This window comes from Marmota monax, unplaced genomic scaffold (genome assembly GCF_021218885.2).
Source record: "Marmota monax isolate L192 unplaced genomic scaffold, Marmota_monax_Labrador192_F-V1.1 WCK01_AAM20220418_F8-fsc00055, whole genome shotgun sequence".
In the NCBI taxonomy this organism is placed as follows: domain Eukaryota; kingdom Metazoa; phylum Chordata; class Mammalia; order Rodentia; family Sciuridae; genus Marmota; species Marmota monax.
Window position 1 is genome coordinate 10,177,803 of NW_026695205.1, and position 23,988 is coordinate 10,201,790.

Here is a 23,988-nt window from a genome sequence, read left to right on the forward strand (position 1 = left end):
TGATGGCACCTGTGACACAGGGGGAGTTTATTAAGATGTTCTCAGTGGAAACTTACCCCAGTTATCTGTCCTCCAGCAAGCATGAGCTGGGTCTGGGGGATGGCCGCCTGCACGGAAGGCTGCGGGGAAGGCTGGCTTGGCTGTTGAGAGTCCCCTGACTCTTCATTAGATTTAGACTGAGGTAGGAAGGATAGGAAATGAAAGATTACAACAGTTTTTTAAAAGAAATGTATTAGTAACTCCATATTTTAAGAATCATTTAAAATATGTGTTATTTGATGATGAATTCTCTATTTTCTTTTTCTTTCTTATTCACTTATATCTTCCTGGTTTTGCATATAAGTTTTTAGTTTTTATTCTAGTGCCAGCAATGTTGCAATTATAATTTTTAAAAATAAAAAATAAATTGATCCTCCACTTATCAAAAGAAAATTTTACAACAGCAAATCCTTATCCGTTTCTGTGTCAGACCCTCCATACTAACATCCTGACACAGACTTGGCAGTCTGGAGCTTCTTCATAGGCCACCTTAGGGGCTCACTGTTCGACCCAGAGGGTTTCTCCTGTACTATTTTAAATGACCTGTAAATCTAGCATCTTCGTCAAGCTTGAGGGGAAATACTACAGTCAAGAAAGAGCACACACTCCTGAAAGGGGCACAGAGAGAAAATTTTATGGTAATTAAAACTGGTTATGCAGAGCATTAAAATTCTGCATAGATTTGCATATTTCCCACCACCTGTTTTGGGGACTGCAGCAGGGCTAATTAACATAAAAGCTCTGATTAATTCTGCCAGTCATTGAAAGATAATTACAGTGCAGGACTGTAAACATTCTGCACTGGAGATACAGCCTGTTTGCCAACATCCCTCTAAGGGATGAAAGTTTACCATGGCAACCAAGGCAATTTTCTACCTCCTCTCCCTCAGAAAGGAAGATCACATTATCTCCTTTTCTTTTCTCTCCTTGTTTCCATGTGTTACAAGGTCCATATTCCACTGGGTTTCATGGAATGCTCAACCCAAGGTCTTTAGTCACTAGCAACACTGAAATCAATCCACCACAGTACTGTTGCTACCTCTTGACTGCTAGTCACCCAACACTATAATGAAAAGCCGAAGGAGGGGTGCATGACACCTGATTTCTGCACGCTCTGCCACATACCACGTGTTCACATGTGCAAACTTACAAGATTTAAGTTTTGCTTTAAATTTTTGTCTATCTACACACCAACATCCATAAACAGGTTTAGTTACAATTCTTAGAAGCATAACATTTAGAGTAGAGAGGAACTCTGGCAATCTTACAAATATCCACATTTCAATGAAGATAAAGGAAAAAAAAACTGGGTCCCATCAAGTAACAAGACTTGCTAAAAGTCACACAGTTAGTTCACACCTAAGACTTCCACAATTCTCAGTCCAGGGCTCTCTGCATTGTTTTCCTGAGACATGAAAAATGAAAGTAAAAAGATCTTTGGAAACAAAAGAGCATTTAAGAGATTATATGGCTTAGTGATTAGATATGTGTACAGTGTGACTTAGAAACATTTTACTGAACTTACATATAAAACTTGGAAGGCAGACTTTTCTCATCCACCTTTGATTCATGCATAGAATATAAAACTGATTTTCATGAATGGCAATAATTATCATTTGTATCTTTATGATGTTCAGTAATAAAAATATAGAAATAAATAATAAGAAAATTTAAAAATGATAAATAGTAATACTTTTGTTTCCTATTATAAAATTATTATGTACTCATTATAGAAAACTTTGGGAAAAAATAAATGGAAAAAGTGACCCATTATCTCATGTCCCAGCTTACCTGTACATTTAAAGACTGAGCAGCAGCCTGTAAACTTGTTCCAGCGAGCTGGACCTATAAGTAAAGTAATAAAGGGAGGTTCTAGGCCAATACTGTTGGCATTCATCACCAGAGGTGTCCTCAACACTTTATAAGACTCTCCATTGAAGGCGTGTGGCTGAGAGAGAAGGTAAGTACAATGAGCTCATCTTACTGGGTGAAGACGTCATGGGAAAGTTCACAGTCCCCATCTCCACTAAAAGATGCTGCTGATTTTTTCTGAAGCTGTTTTCACCCTAAATGAGTATCACAGGGTTTTACATCTGTACAGGATGTGCCTACTTAACATGTCTGTATTTACAGGATGCCTAGATCCTGAGCACTTAATTCATCTTCCACGTATGTTAAAGAACACATAAGAATAAGCTCCCTAACATATTAGTTTATCATTAAAAATGAGAACCATATACTTCTTTCATAATTTCCACGTATACAGAGTAAAACTTTCTTTTAAATCTTTTTATTTGTTTTAATTAGTTATACATGACAGTAGAAGGCACTTATGCACTTTGATAGATCATACATAGCAGAGTAAAACTTTCATATATGCACACCAACACAGGTAAATCCTTAAAATATTTAGCATCATAACTTAAAATTTCTAGCTAAAATAATCTGTCCTATAAACCACATATGAAAGTTTGTCATAATATTTACATTTCACACATTCAGAAAGTTCAAAATCACGGTTATGTTGAAATATGGGTATAGAGCCAGTCTACTCCCAGCAGCTCAGGAGGCTGAGGCAGGAGAGGCAGGAGAGTTTAAGACCAGCCTCAGCAAAAGGGAGGGGGGCTAAGCAACTCAGTGAGACCCTGTCTCTAAAAAAAATACAAAATAGGGCTGGGGATGTAGCTCAGTGGTCAAGTGCCCCTGAGTTCAATTCCCGATACCTGCCACCCCATCCCACCCACTCCCCCCCCACCCCCCACCCCCGTGCGTGCACGCACACGCACACGCACACACACAAACAAAGAATATGGATACACACACAAGGAATTAGACAGCCATTGTCTGGCAATTGTGAAAACTGTCTCAGGCAGGAGTCATCACTGGATGATCAACTACGGACAAGATTTGAGGAGTAACAGGAAATTGACAAGGTCTCAACTCTTTCTCCCCAAGTGCTAATGACAAGGGCAAACTCATACCTTTACAGAGGGCTGTGGGCAGCAGTGACCAAGCAAGCACAGAGCTGTCAGCAAGGATACTTGTGCCTCCTGCTAGGATGCACTGTGAGGAGCACACACTCCCTGCATGGTAGGGAGAGAAAGGAGCACAAGAGTGCTCCCACCAAACGAGGATTCTGGCAAGGGACTGTACACTGGAGGAACAGAGCATCATGAATCACTCCAGGGCTCAAACCTGAGAGACTGGGAAATGGCTGTGTCACCAACAGGGAAGGCAGGGGTTCCACTCTGGATATACCACAGAGCATTAAGATGTTCTGGAGTTAATCTAAGCCTGGATATGGAGCTCGTGGAGTGAAGCGCTAAAATTCACTGACCGCTAAATCCTTTATTTGAAATGATTCTACTAACAGTGCTGTTAGTAAAGACTCCCCCAAAGGAAACAAAAACAGAAACTCCCCCTGCCGAGATGTATGGAGAACACATTTTAGATCCACTGGACTCAAAGAGACCAACCTGAAGAGAGAATGTTTACAGCATGCAGCCCAGGAGAGGCGAGCCCCAGCAGAGGAGGGGTTTCAACACAGAGGTTTAAAGGAGATCAAGTTCTATGTGACTTTATTTAAACCATGATGTGATGCTCCTGGGCTAACACTTGTTGAGAAACAGGATATTTATGCAGTCTTGCAGAATCACTCCACAGATTATTAGTTACAAGGAGGAAACAGTGACTTACAGTGGATCAATCGGACAAACAGACCTTAGTTGAATGATCAAAATTAGTATTACAAAAATAGGACAAGGCAATATCCTATGCCTTTGGATACAATGTTTAGGAGTGTTTCTTTCAAAACCACTCCAGTCATGAGAGAACAAACAAACCCAAATGAGAGGTATTCTATAAAATAGCTGGCCTTTCTCTACTCTTCAAAATTGTCAGTATCATGAAAGATATAGAGGCTGAGGAATTGTTCTGAACAAATGTGAAGACTAAACACAAAGTACGGACTGGATCGTGGACAGAAAATCTTTAAATAGCAACCATATATTAGAAAATAGTCTCATATCAGTGCTGAACTTCTGAAATTTGAATTGTAGTTTTTAACATAATGTTGTTTATAGGAAAAGCATATTTAAGTGTTTATAAGCAATCAGCCACAATGCCTGCAATGTACTCTCAAGTGATTTGAGGAAAAAAATTCACATTTTCTATGTGTATATATGTACACACACACAAACACAAAGAGCAATAAAGTAAATACGGTAAAGCAGCAACCACTGGTGGTTTCAGACAAATATTGTTCTACTGCAATTGTGTAGATTTGAAAGTTTTCAAAACAGAAGGATAAAATAAAAAAGAGAGCTTCCCTTTAACACTTGATTTTGCTAGTTTCTCACATTTTTCTAGGCTCAGCTGAAAAGGACATTTCTTTGGCTTCCATCCTTTTTCTAGGAGGCATTGGAGGGTCTGTGACCTTGGAGGCCCCAGAGCTGGTTCAAGGTTTGCAACCATCTTAGAATCCAGACCAAGGGGAAAAGACTGCATGCCGTCCATGTACCTCCACCAACTGTTAAAACTGTACACATGGACCATGCTATGGCTTGGATGCTATATGTACCCCCAAAGGACCATCCATGTGTTGAAAGGTTGGGACCTAGTGGAACAAAGCTAGGTCACTGAGGGCATGCTGTCAAGGGGGATATTAGGACCTTGGCCCCTTCCTAACTCTCTTTGCATCTTGGTCATCCTTTGGTGTGTGGCTTTGCTCCACCAAACATTCCTTACTATAATGCTCTGCTGTATCACTGGCCCAAAGCAACCGGGCCAAGCAACCATGGACTAAACTTCTGAAATTGTGAGCTAAAATAAATCTTTCCTTCATTAGTTAATTTTGCTCAGGAGTTCTGTCACAGTTACAGAAACCTGATTAATATAGAGTGACATACATAGAAGCCAATAAAAGATGCTTTCTATGTACAACATAATTAACTACATGCATAAAAAATGTGACTCCCTTTAATGGCAGAGAACTTGTTGGAAGTTTAAATATGTTCTTAGAAGAAAATAAACATGATAACATTTTTATAGATTATGTTACGTTTCTCTGATTCAAAGATGCAGCTGTCCCTCCTATCCACAGGTAATACATTCCAATGTTGCCCCCTCACTGATGTTTGAAACTGCAGATAACACCAGACCTGTGTATACTAGAATTTTTCTACAGAGAGATAGCTACAATAAAGCTTAATTTACAAATTAGGCCAGTAAGAGATTAGCAAAAAAATTAGAAACAAAATAGAGCAATTAAAACAACGTACTGCAACACACATCATTCGAAACTTGTGAACTGTTTCTGGAATTTCCATCATGGATAACAGAGACTGTGGGTGGGTAGGGGGCACAGCACAGACAAAGCCATGTGGCTGAGCACAGCATGGACAAGGCTTGGCTCTAGAGAAGCAGCTGGCTGTTGCCAACAACCCCCTCTGCATCTGTAGACAAATCACAGGCTTTGGAGTAGCTTTCCTGAATTTCATCTGTTTTCAAGTAGAGAAAAACTTCTTTTACAGTTTAGATAGTCTTATAGTGTATTTTTATGAGAAGAGTAGAGCAGCATGATATGCATCCATTCACAGCAACTTAACATGAGAATACACAGCCTGGGAGGGTTCATGTGGGCTTGTCACTGAGTTGCCACCCCCATTAGGCATACTGTTACCAGCATCGCTACTAGCAAATACAATGTAAGCATTAAATTAATTCTAGGTTTTGAGGAGAAACCACTAACATGTGAAGTGTGTTTCTTAATACATAATTGTGAACATAAATCAAGAAGTGGGATGCTCTGATCATATACCTCCTAACTGTTTTCACTGCTAGCTTTCCACTGTCAATCAGCTCTCATATCCCAAAACTCTTAGGTGGCCAATGTTTGTTTTGTGCTCTCTTCCCCTTTACATTATAGCTATAACACAATGAAGAGAATCCACGGTCTGTTTTAGACTCATGAAAAAAAAAATCCTCTGGTGTCTGGGTAATAAAGCTGAGGCAGGTCTTTTTAAACCTCAAGCTAGGTGGTCACAGTCGAGCAAAAGGCTCTTGAGTAGTTGCCTGAAATCAAAAGGTTGGAAGCTGTTTCAAAGAAGGGATAGGAGCACTGCACCCAGAGCCCTATACCGGAGGTCACAGGCAGCAGTAATTTTGCCATTTTGGAGAACTGACTTCAGTAGGCCACCACAAACCCACATCATGCTCAGAATCTAGACCCAATGATCCAGATATCACAGACATTCCATTCAACAAGAAATCCCCCCAGCCCCCGCCTGTGGCCTTAATGGCTATCCAGTCAACTAAGTGTACTGATTCCATGCTGACCATTTGGATGACACAATTAGATGTGATCAGTATAGGGTTTACTTAATTTTAAAAGTCTCACATTCTGAAAAAACTTCCCCAGGCCCTAGCACTTCAGGTCTCCATCTTTTACTCTCACTTATGGTTGAGCAGAACATTCTACCTGATGGAGATGTCCAAGGAAAGCCTGGGCCTGGGCTGTTGAGATTGCTCCTCCAACAGGCACAGGCTGCTTCTGGAAGTCCAGACCATTGGTTTGTGTGCCTGGAAAGCAAGCGAAATGATTAGAACTACTACAAGAAAAATATCAGATTGAAGAGAGTATCAGACTTCAGTTACCAATGTAACTGAATGTTCACTAGGAACTCACTTTGCATAAGCACTTTTGAAATACCTCCAAGGAGAAGACGGGAATAAAAAAAAAAAAAAGAAAATAAAATATAGTAAAATGGTTTCTCTTCAGAATATAGGACTACAAGACAAGTATGTAACATAAACAATGAATTATAGCCATTATGTGGCACTATATCATTCTCACTATTGTAAAGAATGGTAGAGACAGAGTTCCAAAAGAGGCACCAAGCCTCTCTTCTACTCTCATCATACTTGATATTTGGCTTGGACAAAAGAAAAGCACTATGACTTTGCAAGAGCAAGGAGTTACTATTGATTTAAACCGTTTACTGAATGACGCCTCTGATGGCAAAAGAAGTTCTTTATCCAGTAAGCATAATGAAAACAAAATAGTTGTACTGATTTCTCCAATTCCAAAGTATGGATTACTCCATACGGTATCCCCCAACCCCACACCCACCCCAGGGATCCAATCCAGGGCCTCATGCATGCCAGGCAAACACTCCAATCACTGACCTACATCCTAGCCAACTATACACATCTATTAGCAAGGGCTCTGCTCTAATTATATTTTTCAAAATGTTTTGCCAGTGCTTTTTAAAAATCTCTTACGCTGTGATTTCATGTTGGAACAGAACTGATTTTATGGAAGGACATGGCACCCTAACACCCAGAAATATTTTTTCAGGAATATAATACATTGTTTTCAAACTCCTATATCCAGTTATTATTTTTAAAAAGCCAGAATACTTTGTACTGAATAAAGTATAACTAACCAGGAGCCTCCAAAGTCTTCTGGTACGAGGACATTACCTACAACTCCCACACCTCACCTTCCTACCCGTGCACAATGTGGCCACGCCCTGGGCAGGCAGCAGAACAGAGCCAGAACCCGACTGCATCACTGTTAGGAGCTCTCATTTTTGCCACCACACACCCTAACTGCAAAACCTGGAAGAGCTATTGGAGGTCTCCTTAAGATAATCACAAGAGAAATGTTTTTCACTTCCTGAAAAACTCACGGATCATTTCTTGTGATTTTTCTTTCCTAAAGTCTCCCACTTTGGGAAACTTTAGGACTACCTAGACACAAAACAGTTAATGCACTTAAGAGTACAATTGTGTCAATTAATTAGAAACTAGCATGAAATAAATTTTAAAGTAATTAGAGTCACTTCCATAGCCAAATCCAGAAGTTTTACTATTTTAAAGTTGTGTTTTGTCATTAATTGCTGCTTTTCTCTCTATGCAGGAAATCATTACCTACATGAAGATTTTAAGTTGTACACCATAAGATTATTTAGTCAATCATAACTCAGCAAAACTGGGAGAAAAGACTGTGTACTTTTGGAGAAATCTGCTCAAAACATACTAAATAAGCCAACATGGCTAAAAGATGAGATCAGGAAAACCAGAGCACTTAGAGATTCATTTCAATGAGAAGTCTTCCAGAGCTAACTATTTCACTCTTATGGAGTCAAAATTTTATACACTGGGCTGGGGATGTGGCTCAAGTGGTAGCACGCTTGCCTAGCATGCGTGAGGCACTGGGTTCGATTCTCAGCACCACATAAAAATAAAAAAATAAAGATATTGTGTCCACCTAAAACTAAAAAATATTTTTTTAAAAAATTCTACACCCTGAGTCCACCTTCCAGTTCCCATAAAAATGATGACAAACTCCTTGTAAGTCACAAAGCACCACCCAACAAGAGTATCCCCGGCCAGTGCTCTATCTACAGTGGGCTGCTGCTAATCACAGTAGTAGCACTCAGCTGGGGCTCTGCCTCCTGGGGGATGGGATTAGGTATGGTCTTTGTACTGTAAACTTCGACATTTTTTACATATTCGGATGTTCTGACATCTTACAAAAACCTTTTGGCTGGGAAGAATCTGTTCTCCTGTCAATTCTAAGAGCCCAAACTGACCAGTCCTGAGCCCATTTGCCCAGACTCTGGAGGCAACACTCCTCTGTCTCAGTCACCCTAGACCCGGTGCCAGGCCACCAGAGAACACTCCGTGGGAAACCCAATATAGACAGTGGCCCTAACTTCCCTGCCCCTCTCTTCTCTGACTCTGGGCCACCTTGGTTTCTTTTTCATGTGAGCCTGGATAGAGTGCCATGCTTTTTATTTCTAGGACCTGTGAGTGTAATAAACTTTGTCTTCCTGAGCCTTTACTGTGACCCTTTTTGTGGCTGTAACTAACTGACCATTTCCTAAAAAAACACAAGACAGTATTCCAAGGCACAAAGGTAACAAGAACACTCAGACAATATCTGAGATCAATACAGAGATCAAGATGCAAAAGCAGATAATTTCTTTCCTTTTTGAGGGGAGGACCAGGAATTGAACCTAGGGGCGCTTAACTACTGAGCCAGATCCCTAGTCCTTTTTAAATATTTTGTTTTGAGACAGGTTCTCACAAAGTTGCTTAGACTGGCCTTGAACTTGAAAAAGCTTCCTGACTCAGCCTCCTGAGAAGCTGAGATTATAGGCCTGCACCACCATGCCTGGCAGACAATTTCTTTTAACAAGGTGCTAAGGCTTCATTGTAAGGTAAGGATAGAAGTAAATAGATATTACATAGAAATCATTCTTGTAAAACTGGACTAAAAGGAATGGAAAGGAGAACAGATGTACCTCCCACTCCTGCCCCCAAATGAACTTGAGTGTGAGATGGTAGCAGGAGACAGGGTGTGAGGGCAGAAGTCAAGACATACATGCCTTGCCTGCCTGGGAGAACAGGGACACTGGAAAAAAGAACCAGGGGGTTGAATTGTTGGGGGGAAAAGATGAATCAGTAAGATGAATAATATAAGACATTGAAGGATTGAGAAATTCAAAAAACATCTAAGAAAAATGGCCCAGAAGGCATTTAGAAATGACAGGTCAGGGCTAAAAATTCTGTAAGGTTGTCACTTAAAACAGTATTACTGAACTAAATCTCAGAGATCTTAGTTCAGAGCTTCTAGAAACCTTAAGTGAACAAGGCTAGTTAGTGGAAGGGCTAAGTTACAATGACCAGGTCCTTGGATTCTGTCTAGTTATTCACATCAAAGTGATAGTTAAATTAAGAGAGAAGAGATGGGGTGTAACCAGTGGTGGAGTGCTCACCTGGCATGTGAGGCCCTGGGCTCACTCCACAGCGCTGCATGCACGCATAAAGAGAGAGAGAGAGAGAGAGAGAGAGAGAGAGAGAGAGAGAGATATCAATAAAGAATGGGTACAAAGAAGAGTAGACTAAAGATGAGGGTACCTATATTAGGAGCCAGAAAGACAAAGAGCCAGAGAAGGACCAGTTAGAGAAGAAAAAAGCATTCAAGACTAGTCTCAGGAGCAGGAAGAAAGAGCTACAAGGAAGACATAGTTTAATTAATGTCAAGTGGTACCGGGCACTGAAAAAGAAATTAATTTGAAGAAAATAGAGAAAAGGCAATAATATAGCTAAAACCAATAATTGATGAAACAGGGGAAAACATAATAGAAAGACATCAACTTAACTTACAAATTTCTGGTTAGATGAAATGAGAAAATGAGAGAAAGAGCAAGTAAACAATTCAAGGATTAAGAAAAGGTCAATAAAATACTACAGTACTATTAATTGAAATGCATTCTGCAGTCATATATAACAAATTAGAACAAATAAATTAAAAAAAAAAGAAAATACTACAGATAACAAAAAGATAAGGAGTATCATAAACCACTTCATGCTAATAAAATTAAAACAGAAATGGAAACCAGGAGCAGTGGCATACAACTGTAATTCCAGCAACTCAGGAGGCTGAGGAACTAAGCAATTTAGTGAGACCCTGTCTCAAAAACAAAAACAAAACCCCAAAATAAAACCTAAAAAACTTAGAAATAACTCTCCAGAAAACATAAGAATGACTCAAGAAATAGAAAATCCAGAGTCCCACAGCATTTATAGAAACTGGATTAGTAGGTAAAAATCTGAAAAAGAGAATACAAAGCCTATACAATTTGAGTATCTAAGGGTGCTTCAAATTCAAGGAACATGTAATTCCAGTGTTTCACAAACTTTTCTAGAGAACAATAACAAAACAAAACAAGAAATACTTCCTAATTCACTTAATGAGGCGAAATAACTTTAACCAGAAAAAAATACAAAAAAGAAAAAATAATACAAACTAGTTCAATTAATAAACACATATGGTAAAATCTTAACAGCAATAGCAAACCTTATCTAGAAAGATAACACATTATGTGTAAAGTGGGTTATTCCGGGAATACAAGGTTGGCTTGTGGTTTTTTTAAACAAACAAATAAAAAATGAATAGGGTTCACCAAATTCATTAATGGGGGAGGGAGAGTGGGAGGTGGCAGAAGCAAAGGGGTGGATTATAGCGTCATCTCAAAGGATGCAAAAGATAATTAGATAAAATGCAATATCCACTAAAAACACAAGGTATAGGAATATAAATTTTCTCAACTTTATACTATGAAGTAATGCAAATAAACAAATGAATCTGAGGTGATGGCCAAACACCGAAAGCCACTAAGGTCAGCGTGCTAAGGCCACCTCCACAGCCACCGCAAGGGGGGCTTTGCCAGCTCAAGCAGCAGGGAAGGAGACACCTGGGCTGGAAAAGTCACTCTTCTTCGGTGGTCTGATTGCAGATGTGGAACATCCCAAGGACAATAATACTGTCACAGAAGCCCAAGTCTAACAAGGTGCAGCACAGAAGTCTACTGTAAAGCTGCCTTTGTCTAGACCGAATGAAAAAACTTCAAGAGTTTATGTATAATACTTACGGAGTTCTGGGAATAAATATATCAAAGTACAGCAAGTTCTATAAGTAAAACATTATAAAGCTTTACCTAGACACGATAAAGAAGACAAATGTGTGGTACAGGAAGTCTCAACCTTGTAAATAGGTCAGTTCTCCCCAAATTGACCTATAGATTCAGAGAAATTTAATATTACAATTTCAACAAGTCATTTTCTGTCTTCTTTTCTCTCTTTTTCTGAACAGAGGGGTAGCTGATTCTAAAATTTAAATAGAAGGGCAAAGGACCAAAATGTTATTAAAACCTAGAGGGACTTGCATGATCATTTGATTGAGACTTACTAAGAAACAGTATTCTAGTTAGCTTTTGCTCTGTGGTGACTAAATGATCCACCCAGAACATATGTAAAGGAGGAAAAGTTTATTTAGGGCACACGTTTTCAGAGATCTCAATCCACAGAAGGATGGCTCCATTCCTTGGGGCTCAAGGTGAGCCTGAACATAATGGGGGAAGCATGTGGTAGAAGGAAGCAGCTCACATGGTGATCCGAAGCAGGGGGCGGGGGACAAGGAGACTCCACTCTCCATATACAATATAGACATGCCCCCAATGGACCACTTCCTTCAGCCATACCCCATCTGCCTCCAGCCCCCACTCAGTTAATCCCATCGCAGATTATTCACTGATTGGGTTAAGACTCTTACAACCCAGTCATTTCTCCTCTGAACTTTCATGCTCTGTCTCACATGTGAGCTTTTGAGGGACACCTCACATCCAAACCATAACCGACAGCAATAATCATTAGTGCAGGGATAAACAGATAAACCAGAGTCCAGAAACAGCTACAGCTGAAACAAGACAGAGGCGAGGAAAGGGTGAGCTATGATCCATCAGTGAGGAAAGGATGGAGTTTTCAATAAATGGGTAACTAAGTATCCATTTGGGGGAAAAAAGTAAGAAAGAAAGAGAAAGAGAAAGAAAGATTCAGAAGGATTAAAGGCTGAAACGTGAAATGCAACACTATGATATTTTAAGAAAACAACACAAGAGAATATCACTGGGACCTCGGGAAAGGGTTTTTCTATCAGGCCCCCAAAGAGAAAGGACAAATTTATCTGCTTTAAAATTGAAGGCTCTGTTTATCAAAGGGTACAAAAATGACTGAAAAGGAGAAAATACTTGCAATCCATGCAAACAACAAGGATTAGTGTTCGGAATACACAAAGAACTCCTATGAATCAATAAGAAAAAGTCAACTCAATAGAAAAAGTGGGCAAAAAAAAAAATGAATAGGAATTTCACAAAAGAAACACAAATGGCCCATAAACACAACAGGCAAGAAGATGTTCAGTGTCCTTGGAAATTAAGGAAATGCAAATTAAAATCCCAATAAGATATCATTTTTACTTGTAATTGTTGGGTATGAGCCCCCCATCACTGCCAAACTCCCGTGTGAATGCAGGAACATCCAGAAGCGAGATGACTGGAGTGAGTGCTATAGCCTGATCAGTCCACACTGGGTACAAGGGTCAGACTGGTGGCGACTCTAGACAGGTAAGGCTGGAGGAGGCAGTCCACAGCTGAGCAGCTTTCCTCCCCTGGGTCTTTCCCCCCATAATTTGTTGCAGAGCAAATGGAGGCGCCTCGGCTGTCTATGTGCAGAGACCTCTGAAACGATGAGGCCTGAATAAACTTTTCTTCCTCTAAGTCGTTCTCATCAGGTATTCTGGGCACAGCAGTGCTAAAGCTGAGTAAAACAACATCCAATAAATTGGCTAAAATTACAAAGCTGGTTAATATGAACTTCTGGCAAGACTGAAATTCTCGTTCGTTGTTGGGACCAATAGAAATCAGTCTTTGGGAGTCTGGTTGGCAGTCTTGGGTAACACCAGAAGTTCAGCAATTACACTATTAAGAAAATACTTTGGAGACTTTTTCACATATATGAAATAAGTTCAAAATTATTTATAGCAATACTGTTCTTAACAGCAAAACATGTGCCCTAAATAAACTTTTCCTCCTTTACAGAGGAAATACCCAAATGTTCATCTATAATAGAGTGGACAGGAAAATTGTGAAATATTCATATAATGGGATCCTACAGCAGTGAAAATGAATCACAGATAAACATACTAACACAGATCTCAAAAACATCATAATCCAGCCACAGACTATAAACAGTATGACTCAATTTATAAATGGATATAGGCAAATCTAAGTAATACATTATTTGAGGATAAATACACAGATGGGGAAAAAATGAAAGAGATGACCTCTGACAGTAAGTTTAGGACAGGGATCGCCCTTGGGGGAGAAGAATGAAGTGTCACCAGGCAGACCTCCAGAGAACTTCTGAGCAGTGATCACATTCTACTTCTTGGCCAGAGTGGCAGATACACAAGTGCTTCAACAATACATACATGTTAAGAAAACATCCATGTCACATATACAATGTAATGTCACACACACAATTCATTGTTTTATATAAAATAACAAAATAAAGACATCAAGATTGACAAAACAGTGCATGAAAATTTTAGGTCCACATCCAGACTTCCAGGAACCAAGGGAAAAGCCAAGGTAGGGGGTGATGGCATGACTTCCTTCAGCCAGGCCAGTCAGTCAGGGGAGCGTGGGAGCCTGAGGATGGCAGTCCAAAGGCATAGGTGGAGAGGACACAGAAACCTGAGCACACTTAGGAGACTGAGACACTGAAGGTGTAAGGGATACAGGGGGCTAAAAGGTGGAGCAGGAACCTAAAGGGTATGAGAAGGGACTCAATTATGAGTGAGAAGCAGAGGATTACCAATGGAAAAGAAGAATATTTCTCAGCCAGAGGCAAAAGAAAAGGAGGTGGGTAAAACAAACCCAATGAAGAAGGAGGTGGTGGGCTTCAATTAGACAGCTAGAGTTTCTCCAGTAATCAGAGGGTAGTCACTTCCAAAACACAGAAACAGCAAAGCAAATAGAAAATATCTGGGCATATGCAATGATGTATATGACAGGGAATGAAATGAGGTGAATCCCAGGACAGTCCTGGTTATAACAAGGGTCCAGCTAAGACCGACTTTCATGGATTAGAGAACTGGAAAGTCCTCATCTGCTCCCTGTGTGAACAGATCACATAAGACTCAGCTCTGCACAGGTTTTAGGCATTTAAACAGCAGCCCGAATGCCTCTGTCCTTGTTCCCAACTCTCTAACACAGCAGCAATAGTTTATATCTCCCATTTATTTCAAAAACACATTTGGAACCTCTCCACCCTTTTGGGGAAAGGAAGAAGAGAAATAAAATTGAGCTAACAGAATAGGTGAATCACAAACAACTATGCTTGGTCAAAGACGACAAACTCAAGAGGCTACACTGGATGATATTATAGGACATTTTGGAAGAGGTAAAAGTGCAAGGGACTATTTTAAAAAGAACTAGCCAACTCCTTATTTTACAAATAAGAAAGCAAAGAAATACTTCCATGGTGCCTACCTTTACCATTCCCCTTCTTCAGCACTTGCTTGCTTCCCTACACACCACAATTTCTGTTACAACCACTTTAAAGAACACCAGTAACTCCTACTGTCAAATCCAAGAGAGTCCTGACCTCTCAACCACACTGAATACTAACTTCATGAACTCCCTGTCTGGTTCACTTCTGATCTCTATGGTTTTTCTTTCTTAATTCAACGTGAGCACTGCTCAACAACTTTCTGTGATGTGTACCTGGTATCCAACATGGCAGCCACTGGCCCACACAAGGCCACCAGGCACTAAACATAACTTAGCCAGTGTGATTAAGGAGCTAGTTTTAATTTCATGTAATTTAAACGTACATGGTCCATTGCAATCAGCGGTTTTCCTAGTGACAGTGCACAACTCCCTTTGGTCTGCCAGCCCTGGCCTGGAGAATCTGAAGCTCCTTTCATAGCCTCCCCAATGCCTCTGCAGTAACGCAGACCTCTCTTTGCATGAACACATCTCTACCTCCCACACCATCACCTGCAGTGCCACAAGGCACCACTTCAGAACTGAAGTGTGCCACCTCACTGCCAAGTCCACTCTCCCCCTGGGTAGTCTCTCCCCAGAGAATGACACCATATCAAGCTCACCCCATACCAAGCACAGGCATTCATTTTGCATTATGCCTATTCCCTCTTCCTTTTCTTACCCACCCTTAGTCTCTTCCCTCCCCCCAATGGCTCATTATATTTGACCCCCAATTTCTACTACTGCTGCTCTAGGCTAGGATGCTTTGGAATGGATCTAACTGAATGAGTAACAGAGTATAGTTTTTTGCTTCAAGCCAAGATGTAAAATGTAACAGGGCTAGAAAATTCTTTTATATAAAAAATTCTTTTATTCCTGTTGGGAAAAAATTATGACAAGAGCAACATGACACAAAAGTCAGCTGCCCTCTAAGGGAGGAAAGAGAAAATTATAGACAATCTCTAATAATTTGTGCCTAAAGCAGTCTTTTAGAAACAGATCCTCTCATTAGTGTTCCACATTCATATAGTAGTAATGAATAAAAGTAGATACTTTTAAAATTTAAAATTTATTATTAGGTTATCGCTGGCAATAGGATCAACTGATCACTCTCTCATTTAACAAAGGTATAATCATACTTCAGATGGTACTTTTTACTATTCTTACAGGTTTAGTGATTATAGCTCCCTTTCCCCCTTCTATACTTAAAAACTAACCAACCAACCAACCAACCAACCACATGCACCAGGGCCAGATTTTCAACAAGAGGTGGCCAAAACCTGTTAACAAACCCATAACTCCTATCAACTCAAACCCTGGAGGAAGGCCTACCTTTCTGATGTGTGTTCTGACACCTGACGAACAGACCCTTCACTGTGCTCTTGAGGTCCTCTGGGAGTGGTCAGCTACTGTCAGTGGCCCCTGGAATTACCCATTATTTAAAACGTCCCTGTGAAAGACTCCAAAAAATTTTGTATTGGGATTTCTACCCTCAGGCTTATAGGAGCATCTTACTCAGTGCAGAATGAAAGCCACAGTAAATTATGTATAAACATTAAGATTATGATGATAATAAAAGAAATGGCCTCTAAGTAAATGTAAGTTTAAAGGGAAGCTAGTCCTTCAGAATCTGAAGTCTGCCATTGCTCTACTCTGGTTTGATGAGATTTTTACCTGAGGCCTGTTCTCTAGTGATTTTCAGATGTTACTCCTGAAAACGCTTGTATTTTCAGGCACATTTTTGGAAATGTTTCCAAAGTGCCAGTTCAAGGCATCAAATCATTAAGAAGAATACTAGTTTATTTACTGGAACCCTGGTCTTCGGGATCCTTTCTCCTCATTCTGGAGAAAATGACCTCTGATCATTCTCTTTATGAATATAATTTCCTAACATCAGCCATGGTATTAGTAAATTCCACAAGACAAACATCACTGATTACTAAGAACTTCTCGTGAATGATATTTGTGTAATACTACTTCATAAATGCACATTAGTTTACATTAATAAATTTCTTTGGCCTTTTCATTTGCCCAAAAAATCTAACCATTGTCTCTAGATCGGGGGTGGGGGAGGGAAGACCTCTGGATAGAAAATGAAGTAAAACAGGACAGGATATGGAAGTCTTATACCTATCATAATCCAGGTGGGAAGAGAGGTACAGTTAGCCGACTAGAAAGTCAGTGACTTAACAGGTACACTGCTTTACAAGAAAATAAGTTTTCATATTTCAGAACCAATGTTATCAGAAAAAAATTACATAAAACTTGATATTTAAAAACAGGTCCTTTTCACTTTCCTTCATTATCAAAACTACGTCTAAAAAGCCAAGGTAAATTTACAAAAACAATGAGCTAGAGGAAAGAGCAGTGGCTGCACTGCAGTGGGAGGACCTGGAATGGTCACTGGTTCTGAGGATGGCTGACCGAGGACGTGTGTGGGCATCAAGGCACAACAGCAGCACCCTGAAGGAATGGGAGACCTCAGGACCCAGCTGGCAGCTCTCCTTCCCTAACTGGACTCCTGCTGCTTCGAAGGATCAAATCCTGCCCATCACCATCTCATTTAAATGCTACCCTCAAGGCACACTGGAGGCTCTACCTTCTTCAAAACCTTCCCTGGTCCTCCAAGTCAGGAACAGTTTCTCCCTACAGTGGATTCTCATACACCTTTTATGAAACTTCTCAATTTCTGCTGTATTCTCAAACATCTACAACATTAATTTCTTGAGAACAAAATCACTATCTTATTCAAGGTTTAGTACTCCCACTAAGTACACCAGGGCAGACTGGGCACTGGAGACAAAAACAAGTCTTCCATTCTTCCCTACTGTAGAAAAAGGGTGCACATTTTTTTGAAAAAAATTTTTTTAAGTTGTAGATGGACACAAAACCTTTTATTTATTTATTTTTATGAGGTGCTGAGGATTGAACGTGCTAGGTGAGTGCTCCACAACTGAGCTACAACCCCAGCCCAGGGTGCACATTTTTTCATTCTCAAAATTTATCCTCATTCTGCACTTCCTTTATCACAGCCTTTATCTGTCAGTTAGGTTTCTTCCCTCTCTTTACCCATGATGGTTCCTTCCACCAACATACTCAAACTCCCACTGACCAACACATTGCACCCCTCCATATCTGCTCTTGAACTACTTACCACCACCTACCCAGAATCAGTAGGCTGCTAACCCCTTGAAGACTGAAAGAGGCTGGTCTTTTTGCACTGGACCTAATAACACCAACTATGATATGGTACATACAGAAGACGACACAAACCTGAACAAGTCTAAACTACAGATTTTCTGTGAACACATAGGGTCATCTGACTAAAATGCACTGTTAGATTTGCTTTTTAAAATAAATCATAGAGAAAGACAAACAAGCATAATATCAACATAATCTTAAATAATTTTTAAGATCATTCTCCTTAAAATCTCACAAGTCAATATCATAATAATTATAAACATTCGAGAAAAGATGATCAACACAAAAGTATTCTGAATCCAGAAAATATCAGATTTCAATATGGCAATGGAACTTAAACATTAGAGAAACGGATAATTAAGACTTCTGTTGCTCTCAAGTGAATGTAAAGACCCATAAAGTGGAAGTAATTTATAACTCTAGTAAAGCAGCAAATGCCTCAGTAGACAAATGGGAAGTAAGCTACTCTAGTTCAGAGTTGATGGCTGATCATGTCACATTTGATCCAGCTACCTGTTATTGCATTAGCAAAAGCTCTTTAAAAACAAAAACAAAAACAAAAACAATAATAATGTACTGTCTTTGTAAGGAGGAAATCAAGTTCCACTAGTGGTGTTGGGAATAAAGACTTATATGAATAAGTGCCAGCTCTTAGCTCCCCCTTATCTAAACTGATAATGCTCAGCTCCATAATGAGAACAAGTCTGTCAAGCACCGAATATGATAACAGGCAAGAAATTCACAAGACTGTTTCAAGGAGTGCTGCAGCCAGGAGTTATCTCAGAGCTGTGGAAATGGTTTAGGACTGAACGAATACAAAGTATGGCTTAAATTTTCATTTTTATTTATTACACTTCATGGGGAAAAATCATATTCAGGGTATAAATACTCTATTTCCTAGTTGCTTTGGTGTCTCAATTTCCTAGTCCCTGAAATAACATATAACTTGTCATAAGAACTGCTATCAGGAATGTGTACAGTGCTTAGGATTTTCTAAAACAAGCCACCGGGTTTTATTATAGTTTGTAGCTGCTCAATAAGACACGGCAGGCACTGAAACTGTGATGTTAAGGCAAATATGGGGATTCTGTTTTTTTTTAATTAGTTGCTCATAACAATACAATGATCTTGACATATCATACATTTAGCCAATCCCTAAAAACCAAATGCCCAATGTCTTCTCTGATATAAGAGGGGTGACTCAAAATAGAGTAGGGAGGAAGAGCATGACAAACATGGGCATTCTAATGAGGCCAATATAGTGAATATTTTAAGTATTCTCCAATCCTTCTGTCAGTCTGTCTGTTTCTATTCCCTTGACAGAAAAACTGAGTCTTGTCTTTGAAGCTATTCTTTAGCCAAGTGTGTCCCACCCACTCTCCTCTGACCTCCCAGTGTGATCAACAGCATTTTTTCTCTGCAAAGGTATGTACCTTTGGCTGTGGCCAAAGCACCCACACTGGCACAGGCACCAATGCCCCCCCCCCCCCCCCCCGCCGCCACAGGAAGATGGGGCAAAAGCAGGGTTAGAGGAATAACAGGAAGGAGACTGTGGCTGACGATTCAGGCAGAATTCAATGGTACCCCCCACACCCCTTCTCAGGAACCTAAAGCAGTCTACCGCAATATTTATTCAGTCAGAGTGACAGGAGACACCTTTAATGTAACCCAGTTGCACATGTTAACCTTATAGCTCAGTTCACACAAAGAGGTAGAAACATTTTAGAGATGACAAGGTTAATAGGTGTCTCCAGGTATAGGATAGCCTATAGTAGAAACCACACAGGCAGGAACATTGGTTCAAGCCACCCATCTACCACCAATTAAAAAGTTTTGTGGCCAATAGAGGTAGAAAACGGTTTCGAGGATGCCTCATTCTTGCCACCTCCCAGAGTCAGGCACATTTTTTTAAAAAACAGCCAAAGAGGGAGGACTCTCTGCAGGTGGAAACCTGTCTACTCTAGAAATGCCACCTCCTGTGCATCCTACCCATGGTGCTCTTCTCCATGCAGCCTAATACTTGGAATCCAAGCTCTTCTAGAAATGGGAGTCTCTGCGCATCTCCAGCAGATGATAAAGATACAGAGCCAAATGTCCCTTGAGCAATATACTGACTTAACAAGAGTATGGGCTGCAGAGACCAACATTCTTTTAATGGATTCACCTTTCTCTCATGGGGCTTGAGTTTTCTCATTTATATGATAATGATAATTAATTTTCTCTTGATCAAAGGTTTAATCGTGTGTAAATTTTAGAAAATGAAATAAGAGAATGTATTAGAAATGAGTGTGTTTATAACTACTTAACAAAATATGGACTTTTTAACATAACTTATAACCAATATGGGGTGGATGAGATTTACTATTCTGATCAACGTCTATAACAAGCGACACTCTGAACAGCACGATCACGGTGCAGCTGGCACTATGCTTCACACTTCACGTATATTCTCTCATCTAATACTCCTAATGACCTATGAAACATTCCTATTGAATAATTGAATAAATTCAGTCTCAAAACGATTGGGGAAATTGCCTAAAGTCACACAGTCATTAAGTGGTAAATCCATAATTCATACCCTGAACTATCTGACCCAAACAACTATTCCCATAACGATTCTGTAGTTTCTGATAGATGGAAGCAGAAAGATAAAGCAATCTGCAGAAGAAAGTTAGATAATATTAAATAAACAACTGCGCTTGGTGCAACTACTAAATCATATTTGACAACTCAATGTGCAAACTGTTCTGTACAAGCCAAATATATGTCCAAGTGAAGTGGCAAGTTTCTTCTATCAGCTCTATCTCATCTAATTAAAAAGCTAGATCAGAGACTACTTCTTACCTGTAGCGTCATCTCCACTCTCCATCGACGGTTTACTGGTTTCTGACGGATTGTTCATTCTTGAGTCTGTAATAAAGCAGAGGGGAATACGATTTTTAATTCGGGGTAAAGATGGGCTAAGAAGGCACCCCTCCCCCACAAAAAGAAAAGAAAAAGGAAAAGGGTTAACTAATGTCACATTCATACAGTTAGTTCAGGGACATATCAAGCTAAACATTACAAACTGTAATAGAAGGAACCTGAAAGAAATTCAGGATCCCTGGGATCCTGATGGCATCCACAAATTAATTATCTTTCTAAAGAATTTTAATATGGATAATAGATGGGATAGTAACTCAAAAGAAAATGTCTAAGAAAAATATACATCTTCCCTTCCTCAACCAAACTAATCTAAGTCAAAATAATAATATGTCAAATATATACCTCAAGCAAAAACCAGTACAAAAGTTATACCAGCAGACACAACAGAAATCTCTAAATTAGACTTCAAGACTGAATCGTAACCATGCCCACTTAGAATCTTATCACCCGGACATCTCAAATGAACCTGCTAATTTGAGTTTACTTCTTTCAGTGCTATCTATGTAAACAAGTTCGTTTCCACCAGGATTTTCACCAAGCTGTATAAAATAGTGTCCTAGAAAACATGCAGGAGAGGAGTCAAGAACAACACTGCTATTCTACCTCTTTAAAAGGGTTTAAAGAAAAAAAAAAGTAAACATCTTGTTCTATATCTACTGCAAACTAAAACTTGGAATACTTGCAATCAGAGAAGTTTATTAACAAAAAAGTTCTACGTTTTCAACTATTTAACTGTAGTTATTAGAGAAGAATAAACACTTCAACTAGGAATGACAGCATTGATTTGAAGTCCTGACCATGTGTCCATTAAGCTGCAGCATCCACATGCACAAAGTGCTAAGGAAAAAAATTAAGAGCCCTTTTTTGATAAAATTTCATATCCAATCTACAGGCTATGTAACAGCCTCTCAAACTGTTCAAACTGTAAGCTTTTGTGCCTCATGTTTGTCTTTTGGGCTTAGATGGTATAGTGTATCCTTGGTTTGTTCTATAGATATTCAAAGGCATAAAGTTTGTGTCTGTGGTCATAAATGAGGACAGTTCTACAACTTCCTTTCCCCACTGTCCAGAAAATTTTAAATATCATCTGAAAGCGTACTAAGGTTTGAAAGAAACAGGTGTGTGACTTAGTGAAAAACAGCTTTCTGAATGACTTACCCAAACTCTTATGAAAGTTAACAAAGATCACAAGTTTAACAGAAATGCCATTAGGAATGCAAATGGTTTAATGCTTCTCTTAGAATGTATTTTAAAGGAAAGTAGAAAAAATAATAAATAAGTTAACATTGATAAAAAGGGTAACGATTTCCCACATATAGGGACATCATAGAAACAAAGCAAGCACAAATCGTTAACAGCTCACGAGCCTGACCCTGCGTAATTCACGTCCTTATTTCCACATTTATAAGTTAAAAATTATGTCACAGGTATTTTATGTGAATCTCCTAAGGACCAATCACTGAATTGTCAAAGAGTTTCAAGGGCATTTAATGAAACTACTTCAAACATACCAAAGAGAATAAAACAATAAAATTCTGATTAACTGCAACAACAATGATAAGACTATTTCAATGATATTGACTGTTAGTTGAAAGTAGTAGACATAATTTCTAATTCAACAATAAATGTTAAAAATATCTCAAAAAGGTATTTTCCTTTTGTTTCTTGAGTTTTCAACTTAGTAAATGTAAAAGAGTAAAAACAAGTAAATTCTTCTTTGACATCTGAAATCATCTTCTCTCTGGCCAGTATAAAAAATACACGTCTATGCCCCTGAACTGACACAGTGAGACCAACACGAAGTCTACAGGCTGCTCCTGAATTCCTGACATCCATGTACTGCTCATCACGTGCCCTTTAGATGGGGATTTTTATTGTGGGGAACCATGTAACTACTACCTTGGGTTCAGGCCATGCCTTCTGCATAAGAATTCATCCATCTTCAGAATGATCAATTTATTTTCCCTTGGCAACTGGGAAGGTGACCGAAGTAGCCTCAATTTTCAAGTAGGAAAAATGACACACAGGAAAAGAAAAATCATCAGCAGAAGTTTTAGACTTAATGTATCCAACTCCCGGAGTTTCTATCCCCTGACTTTTCTGGTGACTACAATAACCTAAAAAGGTTTCATTAATACTATAGAGAAATAAACAAAACTCCACACAAAATGTGGCCACCAGGAGCCACCATCTGCCTCAATACCAGAATGCCTCTATCTATTTTAAATCTCAGACAACCAAAGGCAGTGTATACATTAAAATTAAAGTAGGATACCTCCCTCTCTAAAGGCTTGCTTGTCTATAGGGAAAACTCTTTTTAAGATAAGCTTTCCAATACTTAAAACCATAGTTTTCTACAAAAGATAGTTGGTTTCAACACAAAAACAAGGCATAATCTTGGAATTTTAAAAGTTCATAATGTCTAAAATCTGGAAATGGGTCAATACATAAACTGCAGTCAACACTACAATGTTGCAATAGTATGTACGGAAACAATTCTAGGTGATGGCTCCACTTCATTTTTCACTGAGATACTAGGTTTGCAAAAATTTTATTAATATGTACATTTTATATTATTTAGGTACAGTTCAAACCTTGTTTCTGATTTAAAAATGTTTTTTTTAGAATTTGTATTAAATGCTTTCCACAGAAGTCCCCCAAAAGTAAAAAATGTCCCCCATTGAGGTCAAATTCTCAATCCACACTATTCAAAGTACGCTCGGAACCAGAAGAGCCCGCATAGGGAGGGACCACAGCTCACTCAAGCACACATAGTGCTTTGCAAATGCTTTCCTTCTTCCTCACTCAACCACCTCTCCCCCTCCCTTGCCTTGGCTGCATGTGATTAAGCATTTAAGCATAGTCAACCCCTCACGTGCTATTTCCATATTAAAGCTTCTAAGAAAGAACTGTGCTGGTACCC

The 23,988-nt window shown here is 39.3% G+C and overlaps 1 protein-coding gene across 7 annotated transcripts in view; it reads right to left on the reverse strand.

Annotated features, from left to right (window-relative positions):
* Positions 1–23,988, reverse strand: part of Pou2f1 (POU class 2 homeobox 1) — a 151,836-nt gene that overhangs the window by 47,194 nt on the left and 80,654 nt on the right. For 5 of the 7 annotated variants that reach the window (XR_006848752.1, XM_046430172.1, XM_046430168.1 and 2 more), the window contains exons 2-5: positions 20,985–21,050; positions 6,518–6,618; positions 1,831–1,884; positions 57–176 (exon numbers count right to left, since the gene is read on the reverse strand). Coding sequence is in view for 6 of the 7 variants with exons in the window: in XM_046430172.1 (XP_046286128.1) it covers positions 57–176; positions 1,831–1,884; positions 6,518–6,618; positions 20,985–21,050 (341 nt within the window). In the remaining variant the exon portion in view is untranslated. Of the gene's footprint in view, positions 1–56; positions 177–1,830; positions 1,885–6,517; positions 6,619–20,984; positions 21,051–22,964; positions 23,970–23,988 lie in introns of those variants that run through there. The other 2 variants (XM_046430171.2, XM_046430170.2) reach the window with 2 other exon arrangements.